Genomic DNA, 15,032 nt, shown 5'->3' with positions numbered 1-15,032 from the left:
ATGACCTTGACGGTAGTAACCTTTTGTGAAAATGACAGATGTAGTCAACCATTCTGAAATCTATTGCTAAGCTTTTCGAAAATTAAACCTATACGCTGTATGTATTCTAGGTGTTTCACGTGGTCCCAGCCCTGTCAGCCTTGGAAACCAGGACACCTTGCCTGTTGCAGTAGCCCTTACTGAATCTGTTAACGCCTACTTTAAAGGAGCAGACCCCACAAAGTTAGTTTAAATAGTGAATTGTTTTGAATGTAATAAGTTACAATAAGAAAACACACTAGGTTTGCTTTTAATATTTTTGGGGAAAATGTATATACATTAGAAGGGGGATTCAAAGAGGGTTTTTTTCCATAGTGTAAGTGACAACAGTGGCTTATTGCTCTGTATTGGCCTCCATCTTGCTACAAGTTCATATATCCCTGCTTTACAAAAATGTTTTCTGTGAGAACACTGAAAATGAGAAGGGGCTTTATCATAGTCAGATAGGTGCTACATGTAAATTTGGGCAGCTAAAAGCACCTCATTCCTTCTCTCACATCCCTTACTATGCTATTTAGGCCTTGCCTAAGCATAGTTGTGCCATGTTTTCAAAGCCTGGAAAATATCCACCAAGCCTACTGTATGCTTAACCAGCTAAGCTTTTTTTCTTTAATTATTTCATCTGACTTCCAGGTTGAAAGTGACAGTACGTTGTCACATTACCCTCATTTGAAATTGATTTTCTGCTTTTAATTTAGTTCATCAGACTGTGAAAGTCCAGTGGTTGCTTTAAAATTAATATTAAAACTAGGTAGTTCATGAGTTGCAATGAAACTGATGTTTTCATTCTCTTCTAGATGTATCGTGAAGATTACTGGTGATATGACAGTGTCATTCCCGAGTGGGATTATTAAAGTCTTCACCAGCAACCCATCTCCAGCTGTGCTGTGCTTCAGGGTGAAAAACACAAGCAAACTAGAGCAGATTCTTCCAAATGCACAACTTGTATACAGGTTTTGGGTTTTTTTTAATATAATAGTAACCTACATGATTTGTAAAATGTGAGTTGTTGTATATGTAAATCAGAATTCTCTACAGTCTTGTTGACTTGCTTATACATAATTTAATTTCCTGAATTAACCTTGCTCAGCTGGGTTCTCTCCCCTGTCACCATTAAAAATCTCAGTGATTAATGGACTTGAAACTTGTGCTGAGTGTAACAGGAGCCGTAAAAAATAGTTTGTAAATGTAGTTGTGCTTTTATATGCATTTTATAAATTATTTCTTTATACGGTAGTAACACCGGTAAGATTAAACAATGAAACAGTAACCTTAAATGAAAAACAAGTAGTAGGGGCTACACCTAATCTAATTTGTCGCTTACTAGTGTATTCTTAGGTTGTATCATTTCTTCAGTAGATCTGATTCGTTACATAACTGTGTCTCTCAAGTGTGTAGCAGCATGCTTGGGAGAATTCTTAAGAAAAAAGGCTGCTGATTGAATGGGATAATTGTTGAAATCACAGCACTTGGATATCTTTTAAAGAAAATTATAAAAGCTGTAATTATTTAGCAGAGATCTGTTTCAGCTGAGCAGTTTCTATTTCATTTACTAGAGAGATTATTTGAAAATTAGTTAAATGCTTTTAGATGTTACATTTTTAAAATTACAGAAATAAAGAATCAAACCATATGCATCCATTCTGTTATATTTAATTTCATTTTGATCATTCATACTTAATATAATGAATGATTCATACAAAATTAAGCTTTTTGACATGATAGTTTATAACTGAAATGCTAGCAGAGCTGTATCTGACAGTGAATTATACTGAAAAAGTGTATTTTGCAAAAAAGTGAAAATGTCTATTCTGGTCTGAGTGCTGTAACACTTCACCTTTAATTAGAAAGGATGCATGTAATGGACATTTATGAAGTTATACTCATATAGTAATTGACTTTGCATCATAAACTACATTTGCTTAGTATTTATAGCGATTAAAGTTTTTAATGAGGGTGATATTTGTGGTGATGTCAGAATTTCTGATTTGAATTGCACTTGGTTGTGGAACAGCACAAAGATTTTACTACTGCTTTTATTTATTTAAATTGTGGAAGGCCTCTGTAGTGATAAGTGTTTATCTACGTATTTCATGGAAAATGGAAATTTCCTGAATCACAGCAGTGTATTGAGAACCAAATTTTAAGTAAATTGGACAAACTGCTGGTATGTAAGTCACTGTTCTAGGATATTCAACCCATTGTGGTCATATTTACTGTATTCATACTGTGGTCATATTTACTTTACATATTTACTCCTCCTTAGGGATGGATGCAGTTCCTCACTGTATCCACAGACATTCAGAGGAGGTCTTTGATTCTTAAGTGATTTGAATTTTGTGTTTGAATTAGTTTTCTTAAAAGCTTTATCCTTATTCAAAGTAAACCTGATGCAACCAGAGCTGAAGATATTCTTGATCTGCAGAACACCACGCTCCAGTAGCTCCCAAACATGATTTTGCTTCTGCAGTCATGTGTGCTCTTACCTACATATAGAAGTGATATAATAAATTCTATGATTGAATGCAACTGTAAGTATCTGAGAAACAGTTGTTTATAATAATTTGAAAATCACTTTTAATTGAAAAAATTTTGAAAGCTTACACTCTCTACAAATATATGAAAGTGTGGTAACCCATACAGCACGTGAAACTATGTCATAAGCCAAACTAATTATGATTTTAGGATTTATTCCAAATTGGATAACGTTCCTTTTCAACTACCACTTTCATCCCCACCTCCCATACATCTTTGCAGCACCTAATGGTATTAAAATTGTGTTTTATTAAATGTAAAATGCAAATTCAGCATTAACTCAATCTTGTGATGCAGATCATCAGTGGAGGAATCTCACTGCTCCACAACCTCTAAGGAGAATTTTTACCAGATACAACGAGTAGTTAATTTGTCTTAATATTTAGGAAGGTACAATTATGTGTTATAAAGCACTAGAACAAATTCTTGCTTGAAATAGTGAAGAAGGGGAAAGATCTAATCTTAATTTTTTTAACCATCCAAAATAATAAAAATCGGTGTTGTCTTCTGACTCCTACCTTTCTTTGTAGTGATCAGTCACAAAGTGACTCCAGTACTAAGGATTTTTGGATGAACATGCAAGCTATAACTGTCTACCTCAAGAAATTATCAGAGCAGAATCCATCTGCATCCTATTACAATGTGGATGTTTTAAAGTATCAGGTAAACCCTTTTTTCCCTTTGGAATTTGTTAAGGAACTCTGGCAGATTTTATATCTACACAGAAATTGGAAGAATTGTGCTTTGCCTGCTAGCGTGCAGATGAACTGTCATCCCTCATCTAGACCAATTCTGGGTATGCCACTGTTTACAATGCATAGGCTGTGCCCAGACTTAGTGCATTCCTGCTATGCTTCATCTCATTCCCTTGGATTCATGACCTGTTTCAGCTTGCTCACACGTCACTCCAATTCATGTGTGCAAGCTTCAAACACTGCTTCTTTAGGTATTTGTTAGCAGAGTCAAATTTTCCGTGTATTTAGGGGCTTGGGGGTTTGTTTGAATTTGTACTGTCTTTGATTTTGTAATTGCGTAAGTTTTGATGCTGTAGCTGACAAATTGTAATATATGAGAACTATATGGAACTATATATGAACCTATATATCACACTATGATGGAACATCTCATCCTGGAAACCATTTACAGGCACATGAAGGACAAGAAGGTCATCAGGAATAGTTAGCATGGATATACCAAGAGAAAGTCATGCTTGGCCAACTTAATAAACTTCTGTGATGAAATAACTGCCCTGGTGGATGAGGGGAGAGCAGTGGATATTGTCTTAGACTTCAGGAAAGCTTTCGACACTGTCTCCCATAGCATCCTCATAGAGAAGCTGGTGAAGTACAGGCTGGATGAGCAGACACAGAAATGGACTGAAAACTGGCTGAACGGGCAGGCCCAGAGGGTAATGGTCAGTGGCATGAAGTCTAGTTGAAGGCCCTTAACTAGCAGTATACCCCAGGGGTCAATACTGAGTTTACAGTCCTGTTTAAAGTCCTGTAAACAGTTCATTAATAATCTGAATGGTGGAGCAGAGTGTACCCTCAGCAAGTTTGCTGATGACATTGAACTGGGAGGACCCTCTGGGTATACTGAACCTCAACTGGCTGGAGGAACAGGTTGACAGGAACCTCATGAAGTTCAAAAAGAAGTGCACCTGGGGAGAAACAACCTCATGCACCAATATACTCCGAGAGCCACCCAGCTGTAAATCAGCTTGGCAGAAAAGGACCTGGGGGACACATCAAACATGAGCCAACAATGTGCCCTTGCTGCAAAGGCCACAAATGTTCTCCTGGGCTGCATTAGGCAAAGTATTGCTAGTAGGTCAAGGGAGGTGATCTTTCCCCTATATGCAGCCCTGGTGAGGTCACACCTGGAGTACTGGGTTGTCCATTGCAAGAGAGACATGGACATACTGAAGAGAGTTCAGTAAAGGGCCACAAAGATGATGAAGGGTCTGGAGCATCTCTCCTGTGAGGAAAGGCTGGGAGAGCTGAGACTGTTCAGCCTGGAGAAGGGAAGGCTCAGGGTGGGATCTTAACAATGCATACAAATACCTGAAGGGAGGGTGTAAAGAGGACAGAGCCAGGCTCTTCTCAGTGGTGCCCAGTGACAGGACCAGAGGCAATGGGCACAAACTGAAACACAGGAGGTTCCCCCTGAACATCAGGAAACACTTTTTTCCTATGAGGGGGACCAAGCAGTGGTGGAACAGCTTGCCCAGAGAGGTAGTGGGGTCTCCATCCTTGGAGATATCCAAAAGCCATATGGACATGGTCCTGGGCAGCTGGCCCAAGGTGGCCCTGCTTGAGCAGGGGAGTTGGACCAGATTACCTCCAGAGATCCCTTCCAACCTCAACTATTCTGAATCTGTGAGAAGGTGTTCTGCCTGTCAATAAAAAAATCTTCATGAAAATTCAAGACAGACAGACTCACCTCAGAGAGAAAACAGGCATTTGCTAGGCCTGCACTGAAATGGTTGAACATCTGAGACAATTGTCTACATCAAAAAACAAAACAACCTGTCAGTCCAGCTATTGATACCATTGTAGATTCCACATACTCCCAATATATTTTAAAATCTTGGCATACTGAATCTATAAAAAGCGTGTTAGGCACACAGAATTCCTGAGAAAGATGGAAGAAAACACTTCTGTGGATTGCAGAAATGAGTACTGTGGAAGAATGGTATCTATTTAAGATCTTTACTGTCAGGGAAAAATGTGGCATTGGCAGGCAAAAGCCCTGGCAGATAGAAAAGGTTCTGGGCTGCCAAAGAAAGGCAAGAGGGAGCACCAGGACATAGAGGTTCCTCAAGTAGACTAGGAAGGTGGTAGAAACACAGCAGGGCAGTAGCACAGTCTCAGCTACAGAAGCAGCATTCAGCCCTCCTGCAGCAGGAAAGTAATGTTTTGAATGGGTGAGAACTGTTTTGCTGACTGCCTGTCCCATAATGACAAGTATTACCCTCTGCTGCTGGCTGCTTGGGCAGCTGAACTAGTATGGCACATAACTGCTAAGGATGAAGTCATTTTGCTGCAAGCATGCTTTGTGTGTGAGGCAGAACACAAGACTAAAACAAAACTATTTTGACTTATAAAAGCCAGAATAGGAAGGAGCCTCATGAGCCAGAGGGAGTTTAAACCTTTTCTTTAATTATTTTAATTTAAAATTAAAAGAACGGGAATTACTTTAGGCTGCAGCAGTCTTAAGAATTCTGTGATTAAGGACTCAGAGGTCAATTGTTCTCTTCATATTTTGTCAGGATTTAAGAGTTATATTCGTTACCATCATTCCCTAATTCTGCTCAAAAAGGAAGTATTTTAATTAAGCTGATTTCAATGGTTTATTCTTATACAGGTATCTTCAAATGGCATCCAGTCCACTCCCTTGAATCTTGCAACTTACTGGAAATGTAATGCTAGCACTACTGATGTGAGAGTGGATTATAAGTACAATCCAGAGTCTATGAATGTGCCTAGTATGCTATCTAATGTCCAGGTTGTGGTACCAGTAGATGGAGGAGTAACAAACATGCAATCACTTCCACCTGCAAAATGGTAATATGAATACTTTTATTATTTCAGATTTACTTCAGTGTATTCATTAGTGTCATAGCCTGAAAATTTTCACTGAAAGAAACAATTAATGGTTTTGGTCTTGATAAAATGAGTAGTATCGGATGTTTACTACATTTTCTGGTCCAAAACAGATAATGTGTAGCCAATTCACATAAACTAAAATGAGACAATATGCACCTATTCCAACTGTGTAATAATACAAGCCTTTATGAAATTTCCAATGTTTGCTTTCTTTTGGCCAATAGACTGATAGACATTTTTAATACAGTAATTTGAACCCAGAATATCTTAATGGCTAAAAAATACTGTGTGTGTGTATAAATATATCCATATATATGGAATATATAGAGTAGAAGAAATGCAGTTCTTGGAAAAGATTCCTTGATTGTTCTAGCTTAAGTATTAGCTTCTAATTGAAATGGTTTTAAAACAAACCTCAGTAACTGAGGAGCGAGCTCTTCATAAGCCAGGTAGCATTGTCTCTCAATTCAAGTGTCATGCAGATTATTATCTGACTAGCAGCTACCTGCCACCACCTTCTAAACCTGCATTTACAGTAACATTGAAAGTGAGACACAGATCTCAGTTAATTATGCTTCTACAAGTTTGTGAAAACAAGCAGAGAGTAGTGAGACTGGGCAGAGTAGTACATCCCTGGAGCAAAAGGTGAGCAGAATTCAACCACTGTGCATGTGGTTTGGCAGCATGCAGGTACTTGCCCAGCTGTAATGTAATTCCTGGACTGTTTATTTCCAAGAGGGTCTTTTTAACATGAAGAGGGAAAAGAATACCAAGTTGAAGGAAGTTTGGCTTTGTTAACCTTGTTACTTACAGATCAGTTTACCTTAGAAAGCAAGGTTCAGAAGAAAAATAAACTTGATGCATTTATGAGATAAGTTCTGATGTTTCTGGAGGCAATACATTTAAACGTGTTAATTGGACAAAGTAGTAATACAGCATCATTTTAAGTGGAAAAAATCCTAGCAAGACTGAATCTTTCTTGACTTGGTATTTCAAGGGAGCAATACTTTTAACCAAATCACCTTATTCTGAGCAAGAACAAGTTCATTATCCTGCCCGAACAACATGACTAGACTGTCTGGTGAATCCAGTGTCCCTGCCCAGGCTTCTTCCACAAACCCCTCTGTAATGCAGCCTGAGTGAGAGTAGAAACACCCACCCAGAACACCTAGTGTTATCTAGGAAGACTCAAATCATAGTGACAGTTTCATTACAGATTCATCAGATTAAGGGACTTGAACCCAGATTCTCTTTCACCTAGGCAACTACCCAAGGCCATTTGAGCCTGTAACGCTGACCAAAAAAAAAAAATACAGTCATGTCCCAGAAAGCTCTAGTTGTGCTACCTGTGTGGTCTAGTGGATGGCAGCGGGGGCAGCTGTTTCTTTAAAAAATAAATGTTTTATAAGTTGACCTCCTGCAAGTAACCGCTACCATCTGTGCTACCTGTGTGAGCATTTCACTCCTGATACACCATGCCGAAACCCATTCAAACCCATCAGCACTTCATGCTGCTCTGAGGTTTAAATTGTTGATTTTCCTTTGATGGAACTGCTGCAAAGTGCTCCAAGAATTAAAATGCCCTGTCAGCTTAGAGACTCTGGTGTTTGGTGCCCCTTTCTGCCCCTTTACGATGTCAGAAGTTAGCTTAAACCCTGTGTCACTTACGCCAACTAGTTTTACTAGAATGGAAATGGAATAAAATTCACCCAGCCAGGAGTCTCACATAGGGGAGAACAATCAACACTGCTTCCCCTCATACCATCATCACGAAGCACAAAGACATAGCTTTCAAACTGCTTCCAGGGCGTTGGCCTGTCCTTGCTCTTTTGAGACTACAGAGGGCTTTCAGTTGTGGAGCCATAGCCAGGCATAGGACAGTGTTAACTGTATGAAAAGGTGGTGTGTACTTCTGAGTTCTGCTGCTCTGGGGCAATGCAGACACATCCTTCTCTTTTCCTGTTTGTTTTGTATAGTTTTCCAGAAACTTACCTTAAAGTGATCAAGTATTTTTATAAACTTCCATTTAAAGATGTCTGTAACATAGTAGTGTAAATCTAGGGAAATAATGTGCTAAAACTGATGCTTGTAACTAATCTACCATTCTCTTACAGGAATGCAGACCAGATGAAAGCATATTGGAAAATATCTAGCATTTCAGAGAAGTCTGAGAATGGAGGCAAGTTGACCTCTTTTGTTTTCTTGTACAGAAAAACTGTAACAGTAAAAAGGCAATTATTTTAGCCTCTACACCCTCATTCCTGTTTACATCTCTTCTCATGCTGTATCCTGTTTACCAGTTCACCTCCTTCTCAATTAATTTCCTCCTGAGAGATTCCATTACAGTGAGATGTCAAAATATAAATTTATTAATTAGCTGTGAAAGCAAAAATAGAGCCCTGAAAGCAGTTAGTAGCTCTAAAATAATGATTAGACCATGTAGGAAATTATTACATCAATGCTATTTGGAAATGACCAGTTACTCAAAGGAAAATATGTTTAATATATGTGTATTTTCACACACTGACAATTGAAATAAAGTAGAAAGAGGTAAGTGGAAGAACTGGGGGAAAGGAGAAGAAAAAAAAAAAAAGATCCAAAAGTCCTGTGCTGAGATAGACTCAACCATAAATGATTCTTGACCAACATTTTGCGGGTCTTTGTTTTTACCATATACAACTCCAGGGAAAAAAAAAGAATCTATACACATCTGCTTGGAGTGGTAATTTGTATAGCATTTTGTAAGGTACCACTAGTGGTGCTCTGCCGCCTTTCCCTGAGGTCCAGTTGATGTCACAGCCCTTGCAGGTGCAATGTTTTTCTGAAGCAGAAAAACAGGAGCCAAAGGGAGGCATCTCATCCTCAAAGCCTCTGTGGAGAAATGAATTCATGGTGTAAAGGAAGGGCCTTTAGCCCTTGTTAATAATTTAGTGAAGGGCATTAAGAAAGCACAGATTTGCTTGTAAATATGACTAGAAACCACAAGCCTGGAAAGGGAAGACCTCTTCTATTCCTGCAAAGACTGCAAAGTTGTGGTCATCATTCAAACAAAATTAGAGAGAATTTTATCTGACAGAGATTGTTGCTGTAGTCTGGTGTACTTTGTCCTTCACTGACCTCACAGTTCTTTGCCATCTGTCTTTCATTATAATTACATAGGGATAGCCCTCTTTTTTTTTTTTTTTTCCTTTTCCAAACTGCAGAGCTTCTTTTAAAAGAAAAAGTCATACTAAAACACAAATGCAGCCAGATGAAGAGCAGCATAAAAAACATACACCTGCAGAGCAGCATAAAATAGGCTGCCAGTGATGCATATTGCATCTTGTGTGTGTTCAGTAGAACTGCACATATCCCACTGCTTCTGCTATATTCCCTTCTCTTTCCCACCATCTTTCTTTCTCTTTTCTTCGAGTATAAACACACAGAACTCACAATTCAATGTTTAAGAGTAAGTAATATTATGCTGGTCTTACAGAAACAAAGGCAGAAGTTGCACAAGCACTGTTAATACTAGGACAAATGTCTTGAAGTCTTCTTTATTCTGGTGTACAGGGTGGTAAACAGGTTTGGGTTTTTTTATGGTCCAACACATTATATAAGCTGTCAATTGCAGACAGATAAAACACAGAACAAACTTTCAAAGCACTTAAATATTTGAGTTTCCATACTTATAGTGGAAAGAAGTTCCAATTTACCCAAACTATGACACACATACTGAAGAAATTAAATTGACCTTAAGCCAAATTTATCAAGAACAAGCTGTTGCATAAAACAATTTCATTCATTAATTCCTGCTTTTATCCCAGTAACGTTTCAGTTGCTAACTTTCCTTGTCATTTAGCAGTTCCTTTTGACTAGGAATAGCAAGTTGTTTTAAAGAAGTAAAAAATACTTGACTTTAATTATTTCATTATTAATTATTTAAATGTCATTTTCCCCAGCACTGACTATAGAAATGTACTTAAAGTAATTTTGAACTATTACTGCTTTATAATAGCATCAAAATGATGACACTTCACTACTGTCTCTGAAAAATCAACTGAAATTTGTGGGAAAAGTATTTAATCAGTCCTCATCTTTATTAAAAAAAAAATAATTTCTTTCCTCTGAGTACATTACTGCATAGCTGCATTTCTTTCAATGAATTTATGTACATTCATCCAGACAGATTGTGACAACATTTAAATATTCTGATGGACTTTCAAATCTGCTAATGAAAAGTACTACATACAAGATAAGTGGTATTAAGTATTTACAGACCAGCAAGCATAAATAATTATTATAGGGACTGATCAGATATTTCAAGTAATAAGTGATTACCAGGCTGTCTGATACACATATTCTGTATAATCTGCAGCAATGTGTATTGTTTAAATCATTCACTAGTCATTGTCTTAAACAGTATTGGAAAAACAGACTTGTAGGCTCATCTCTTTGAAAATTTATGTAGAACTGCTGCTAGAAATAGATCTCAAAAGGTCACCATCTTCACTTCTTACTACTAAAATTTTTGGGAGATCATCTTGTTCTTGCAAATCAACCAGCTTTTCAGTTTTGTTATTTTTATAGGTTCTGGATCCCTCAGGGCAAAATTTGAACTTTCAGAAGGACCCAGTAAACCAGCAACGCTTGCAGTGCAATTCATTAGTGAAGGAAGCACTCTTTCAGGAGTAGATGTGGAACTTGTAGGCACTGGCTATCGGCTTTCCCTCCTTAAGAAGAGATTTGCCACTGGTAAGACACTGACATGCTTGTATATTCAAATTAATATTATATATTCTATAGTGTTAAATTATAAAATATGAAACTGTTAGATAAGTGATGCATAAATAGTTACTTTGAATTAAAACATGGCTGAAAACTGTTTCACAGGTTTTTGGTTTTCCATAGTTACTCAGACTGTTCCCAGGAAAATAGTGACAAAATCTGTTTTATTTACTGACTGCAGAAAATCTACCTTTATTTTTCAGGACGGTATATGGCAGACTGCTGATGTACCCGTGAAAGCCATTGGATCAAAGGAGTGTAAGAAGCTCACTCTGCCCTCTCTACTTTTTAAACACTATATTAACATGCATTAATTTTTTCAAAATGTTGACCGACTTTGAGGCTGAACTACAGAACAGAAAATGCACTTTTAAAAGTCATTTTGCAAACTTTTAATTACTTTATAATAGCACTGAAGTTAACTTCAACACTGTCTGTAAATGATCAACTGCAATATTTGGGAAAAATTGTTGAAATTTTAGTAAATTTATATAGATGAAGTTAAAATACTAGTCCATAGTTGTGATGAAAGTATGGAATTGTATGTTATACTGTAAACATTAAGCCTAAAAATGTAGGAGAGCAATTAAGAAATATTTGCGCTTTCCATAAGTAATATTCATTTTTCAGATTCTTTAATTGCCACTTTTTAAAGAAAGCAGAGGCAAAGTCTCGTGTAGTTCGTCTATCCACTCATGCCACAAAACCAGCTGAGTTAGAGATGTATAAAAGAAATGTAACTTGATGCCCGTGTATCATATATTATTAACATGTAAGTTGGGTTATATAGGGGTTTTTTCCTAAGTGCAATGTGTTACAAAATTGCAAAAGACAGCAGAGATTTACTTCTGCAGTTAGTAAATTTGATGGGCGTTTTGATTGCTTTAATTAATGCTGTAGATTTAATTTATTTTTATATGAATTGCATAACATTTGTGCCTTTAAAAAAAGCCTGTGCCTATCCAATTTTTTATTCACATGCCTCACTTCCTTTTTCAAAGTTTGGCTCTTCATCAAGAAAGCACAGTGTTTGTATAATACACACAACTTTATAAAAATTCCTTTGACTGGGATTTATTTAGAAGGCAGATTTGCAAAAACTGGAGATTGTTTTAAAAGAGGTTTAAAATACTGGATTACTTCCTCATGGGGTAATTGCAATAAATGCAGTTGTAGTAAAGGGAGATGCATCATGCAGGACTTTGAAACACTGATACAGTAACTTTGAAGTCACCAAGGATGAGATTCCTGAAAAATCACCGAAGATGGTAAAAGCGAACAGCATTTCCCTTCACTGTGACTGCAAGTCTTAGGACTTTGAGTGGTTTTGGGGTTGTGTGATGTGAATGTAAACATAGTACTTTGGAAGGAATAGCGTTATAGAAGGGTATTTTATGGCAGCAGGATGACAAGTTCTGCCCTTTCTATTAGTTTAAATTTTTTCTATAGCCACCAATTTCAATATTTGTATTGTCATCTAATCTGCTTGCCGCAGCCTAAGCACAGGGAAGTGACACATTAGTAACATTATTTAAAGTAAGTCACTAATTTAGAAAATCTTCTATGTCTTTGTATTGTCAAGTGTTTTTTCAGTGCTGAAATTAAAAGTATTGGGGCAAAATAATTCAATAAACTGCACGTGGAAATTTCATGTGACCATTTTGAATACCAGTATCTATTTCAAATTCTCTATTATACAATAAAACGTGCTTGAACTAATTCATGCAAAACCAGTAACAACTTGGACTGCTGAAGCTTTACAAGAAATTAAGCTTTGTAGAGGCTGCATAAATTCTAATGTATATCACACACTTTTGCAGATGAGAGTTCCATTGTTAGCACTAAGCACATACTGTACTGTAGATTTGATTGGAAGAGTATATTTGGCTCTTAATTTGCTAATCTTATTGAATGGTAAATTTCTAACTCATAAAATGGTACAGTCTTTTTACTGGAATCTTAATTGTAATCTGCTTTGCAGTCAAATTGTGTTTAACATGACAATATTTTTTAGTAAAAACTCAAAACTCTATTGCTATTCTTAATCAAGTATTACTTTCATTTCTAAGTTAAATGAAGTAGTTATGTTTCAGCACTTTTAAACTAGCCTTCATTCAGGTGATTATACATACATTTGCATTGGGTGCAGGTTACAATTTTGAAGCCATACAAGTTTATATAGACTTTTTGTAAAGAAATTCAAAAACAATGTAAAAAGTACATGTAGCTATCTGATTAAAAAAACACGTATATAGCAAGCTGGTTCTTGCTTGTGCATACAGCAATATCCGTTGTAGCTGCCTCCTAAGAAAATTGATTTGTAAACACAACTCTAAAAGGATCTGAATTTTTATGAATTGTTACTACAACAGACTGTAAATTAGAGCATACAAGTTTATCTTACAAAAATTGTAAATATGATTTTTCATAAAATGTAAATTTAAAAAAATTTGCACCCATAATAAACATGTAATATATAATTTAAATACTGATTTATAATGCCTGTACTTTTGCAGTTAGTCCCATAGAGCTTCTAAGCAATAAGATAATAGAAGAAAACTATGCCTGTATTGAACATTTTAGAAGTGTTAATTGATTTTTAAGTGATACGGGGTAGGTAGTATATGAACTCTTCTATATATGTAAAAAAGATCACAGAGAAGGTAGGTGGAAAGATGACTTCTTCAAAGAGTTGTATCTTTACTAAACTGGAATGCCTGAGATGTCTACAATGACTTATGCCTTTACTAAATTGATATGCTTAACTAATAACTTAGATTAGGTAAAACTCCAGATACGTTTATCAGAAAAATCTCCACCTTGTAGACATGAACTGCTCTCTGTAAATAGCGCTATCAAATGCTGTACATTCCCTAACTTCCTTAATAAGCTTATATTTTGTTGAATGCACAGGAAAAAAAAAAAATCAGCAGCAAGATTAAAGTAATTCTGATTTATGTTCCACTAGTCCAGAAAAGTAGATGAATAAAGTACTACTTCAGCAGCCTGAGAATAGTCCTTCTAACTTGCAAGCACAGAAACAAAAGTTGAAACTGAACAAATGCATTTGAATCTGTTTCTTTCCTACTAATACCACAGCCTGTGTAAGTTTAGTAATGACTTATTAAACTGACTTTCTCAGCTGGCTGGATATCACTGCAATAAGTACCATTCGTGTCATGCTGGAAAGCAGTAGTCCAAGGGCTTGATTCTTCTGCTGGAAAGCAGGAGTGAAGAATTCAAGTGCCCAACAGTCACACAGAATGGTCCATCTAGCCCAGTAGTTTGTCTTTAACATTGGCCAAAGAACAGACTATGGCATGGAGAGCCCACAAGCCATTTCCTTTCTAGTCCCTCAGCATCCACAGTTACTGGTTAAGGATGTAAAAGGGCACAGCGCTGCTCAGTTCTTCTAGTATTCACTGAACTTAAAGTGTCCGAGATCACTGCTCTGGCAGCTCTGTTAACATTTGACTTTTGTTACTGTAAGCCACGGCCCAGGTACTACTCACAACTACTATAAACTGGATTTATACTGCTCAAGCAAGTTTGTGATTATCTAAGTACATGATCAGGTAGTTTTTCAGGCATAACTGACTACCTCTACCACTGCCAAATAATATTTCTGTTGGGTATTTGAAGGAGCTAAGGTATTTGATTATCAACTGGAACAGCATGGGAGTTACAAGTGTGGTGGATTTTGCTATCTAACTAGAAAGGAAGGTCTTGCATCATGCCAAAAAGGATTACACTTCAAGTCTTGTGTGTTTGAGAAGCTTAAGATAGGCATCTTAATATCTGTGTACCTTTTGTTTTCTTGGAATTGCTAGATAATTGGTTTCCATTTCAGTTATCATGAAAGGGCAACTTTAGAGCATGCAAGAAAAAACTTGGGAATTCCTCCAAGGACAGAGTAAGCTAAAAACAGTTCAGGGTACTAAAGCAGCAAATAACATATTTATTGTGTGGTGCACTTGATTGGACTGATTACCAGGCCTCTTAATTGAAAACAATGTTTATCTTCAACTCTGCATATTATTACACTACTGAGTATTCCTTCTCAACTCAGTTTGACCTCAGTGT

At 36.8% G+C, this 15,032-nt stretch overlaps 1 protein-coding gene across 7 annotated transcripts in view; it reads left to right on the top strand.

Moving 5' to 3' along the window:
* The window catches only part of FCHO2 (FCH and mu domain containing endocytic adaptor 2), a 98,699-nt gene extending 85,264 nt beyond the window's left edge, over positions 1-13,435 (top strand). For all 7 annotated transcript variants that reach the window (XM_074812751.1, XM_074812750.1, XM_074812748.1 and 4 more), the window contains 7 exons: positions 111-222; positions 837-992; positions 3,105-3,237; positions 5,941-6,140; positions 8,297-8,361; positions 10,752-10,916; positions 11,153-13,435. In XM_074812751.1, the coding sequence (XP_074668852.1) occupies positions 111-222; positions 837-992; positions 3,105-3,237; positions 5,941-6,140; positions 8,297-8,361; positions 10,752-10,916; positions 11,153-11,175 (854 nt within the window). In that variant the 3' untranslated portion in view covers positions 11,176-13,435. The remainder of the gene's footprint in view (positions 1-110; positions 223-836; positions 993-3,104; positions 3,238-5,940; positions 6,141-8,296; positions 8,362-10,751; positions 10,917-11,152) is intronic.
* The last annotated feature ends 1,597 nt before the right edge of the window (positions 13,436-15,032 follow it).

Source organism: Strix aluco, chromosome Z (genome assembly GCF_031877795.1).
Source record: "Strix aluco isolate bStrAlu1 chromosome Z, bStrAlu1.hap1, whole genome shotgun sequence".
Taxonomy (NCBI): domain Eukaryota; kingdom Metazoa; phylum Chordata; class Aves; order Strigiformes; family Strigidae; genus Strix; species Strix aluco.
This window is presented reverse-complemented; position numbering and strand designations above follow the sequence as displayed.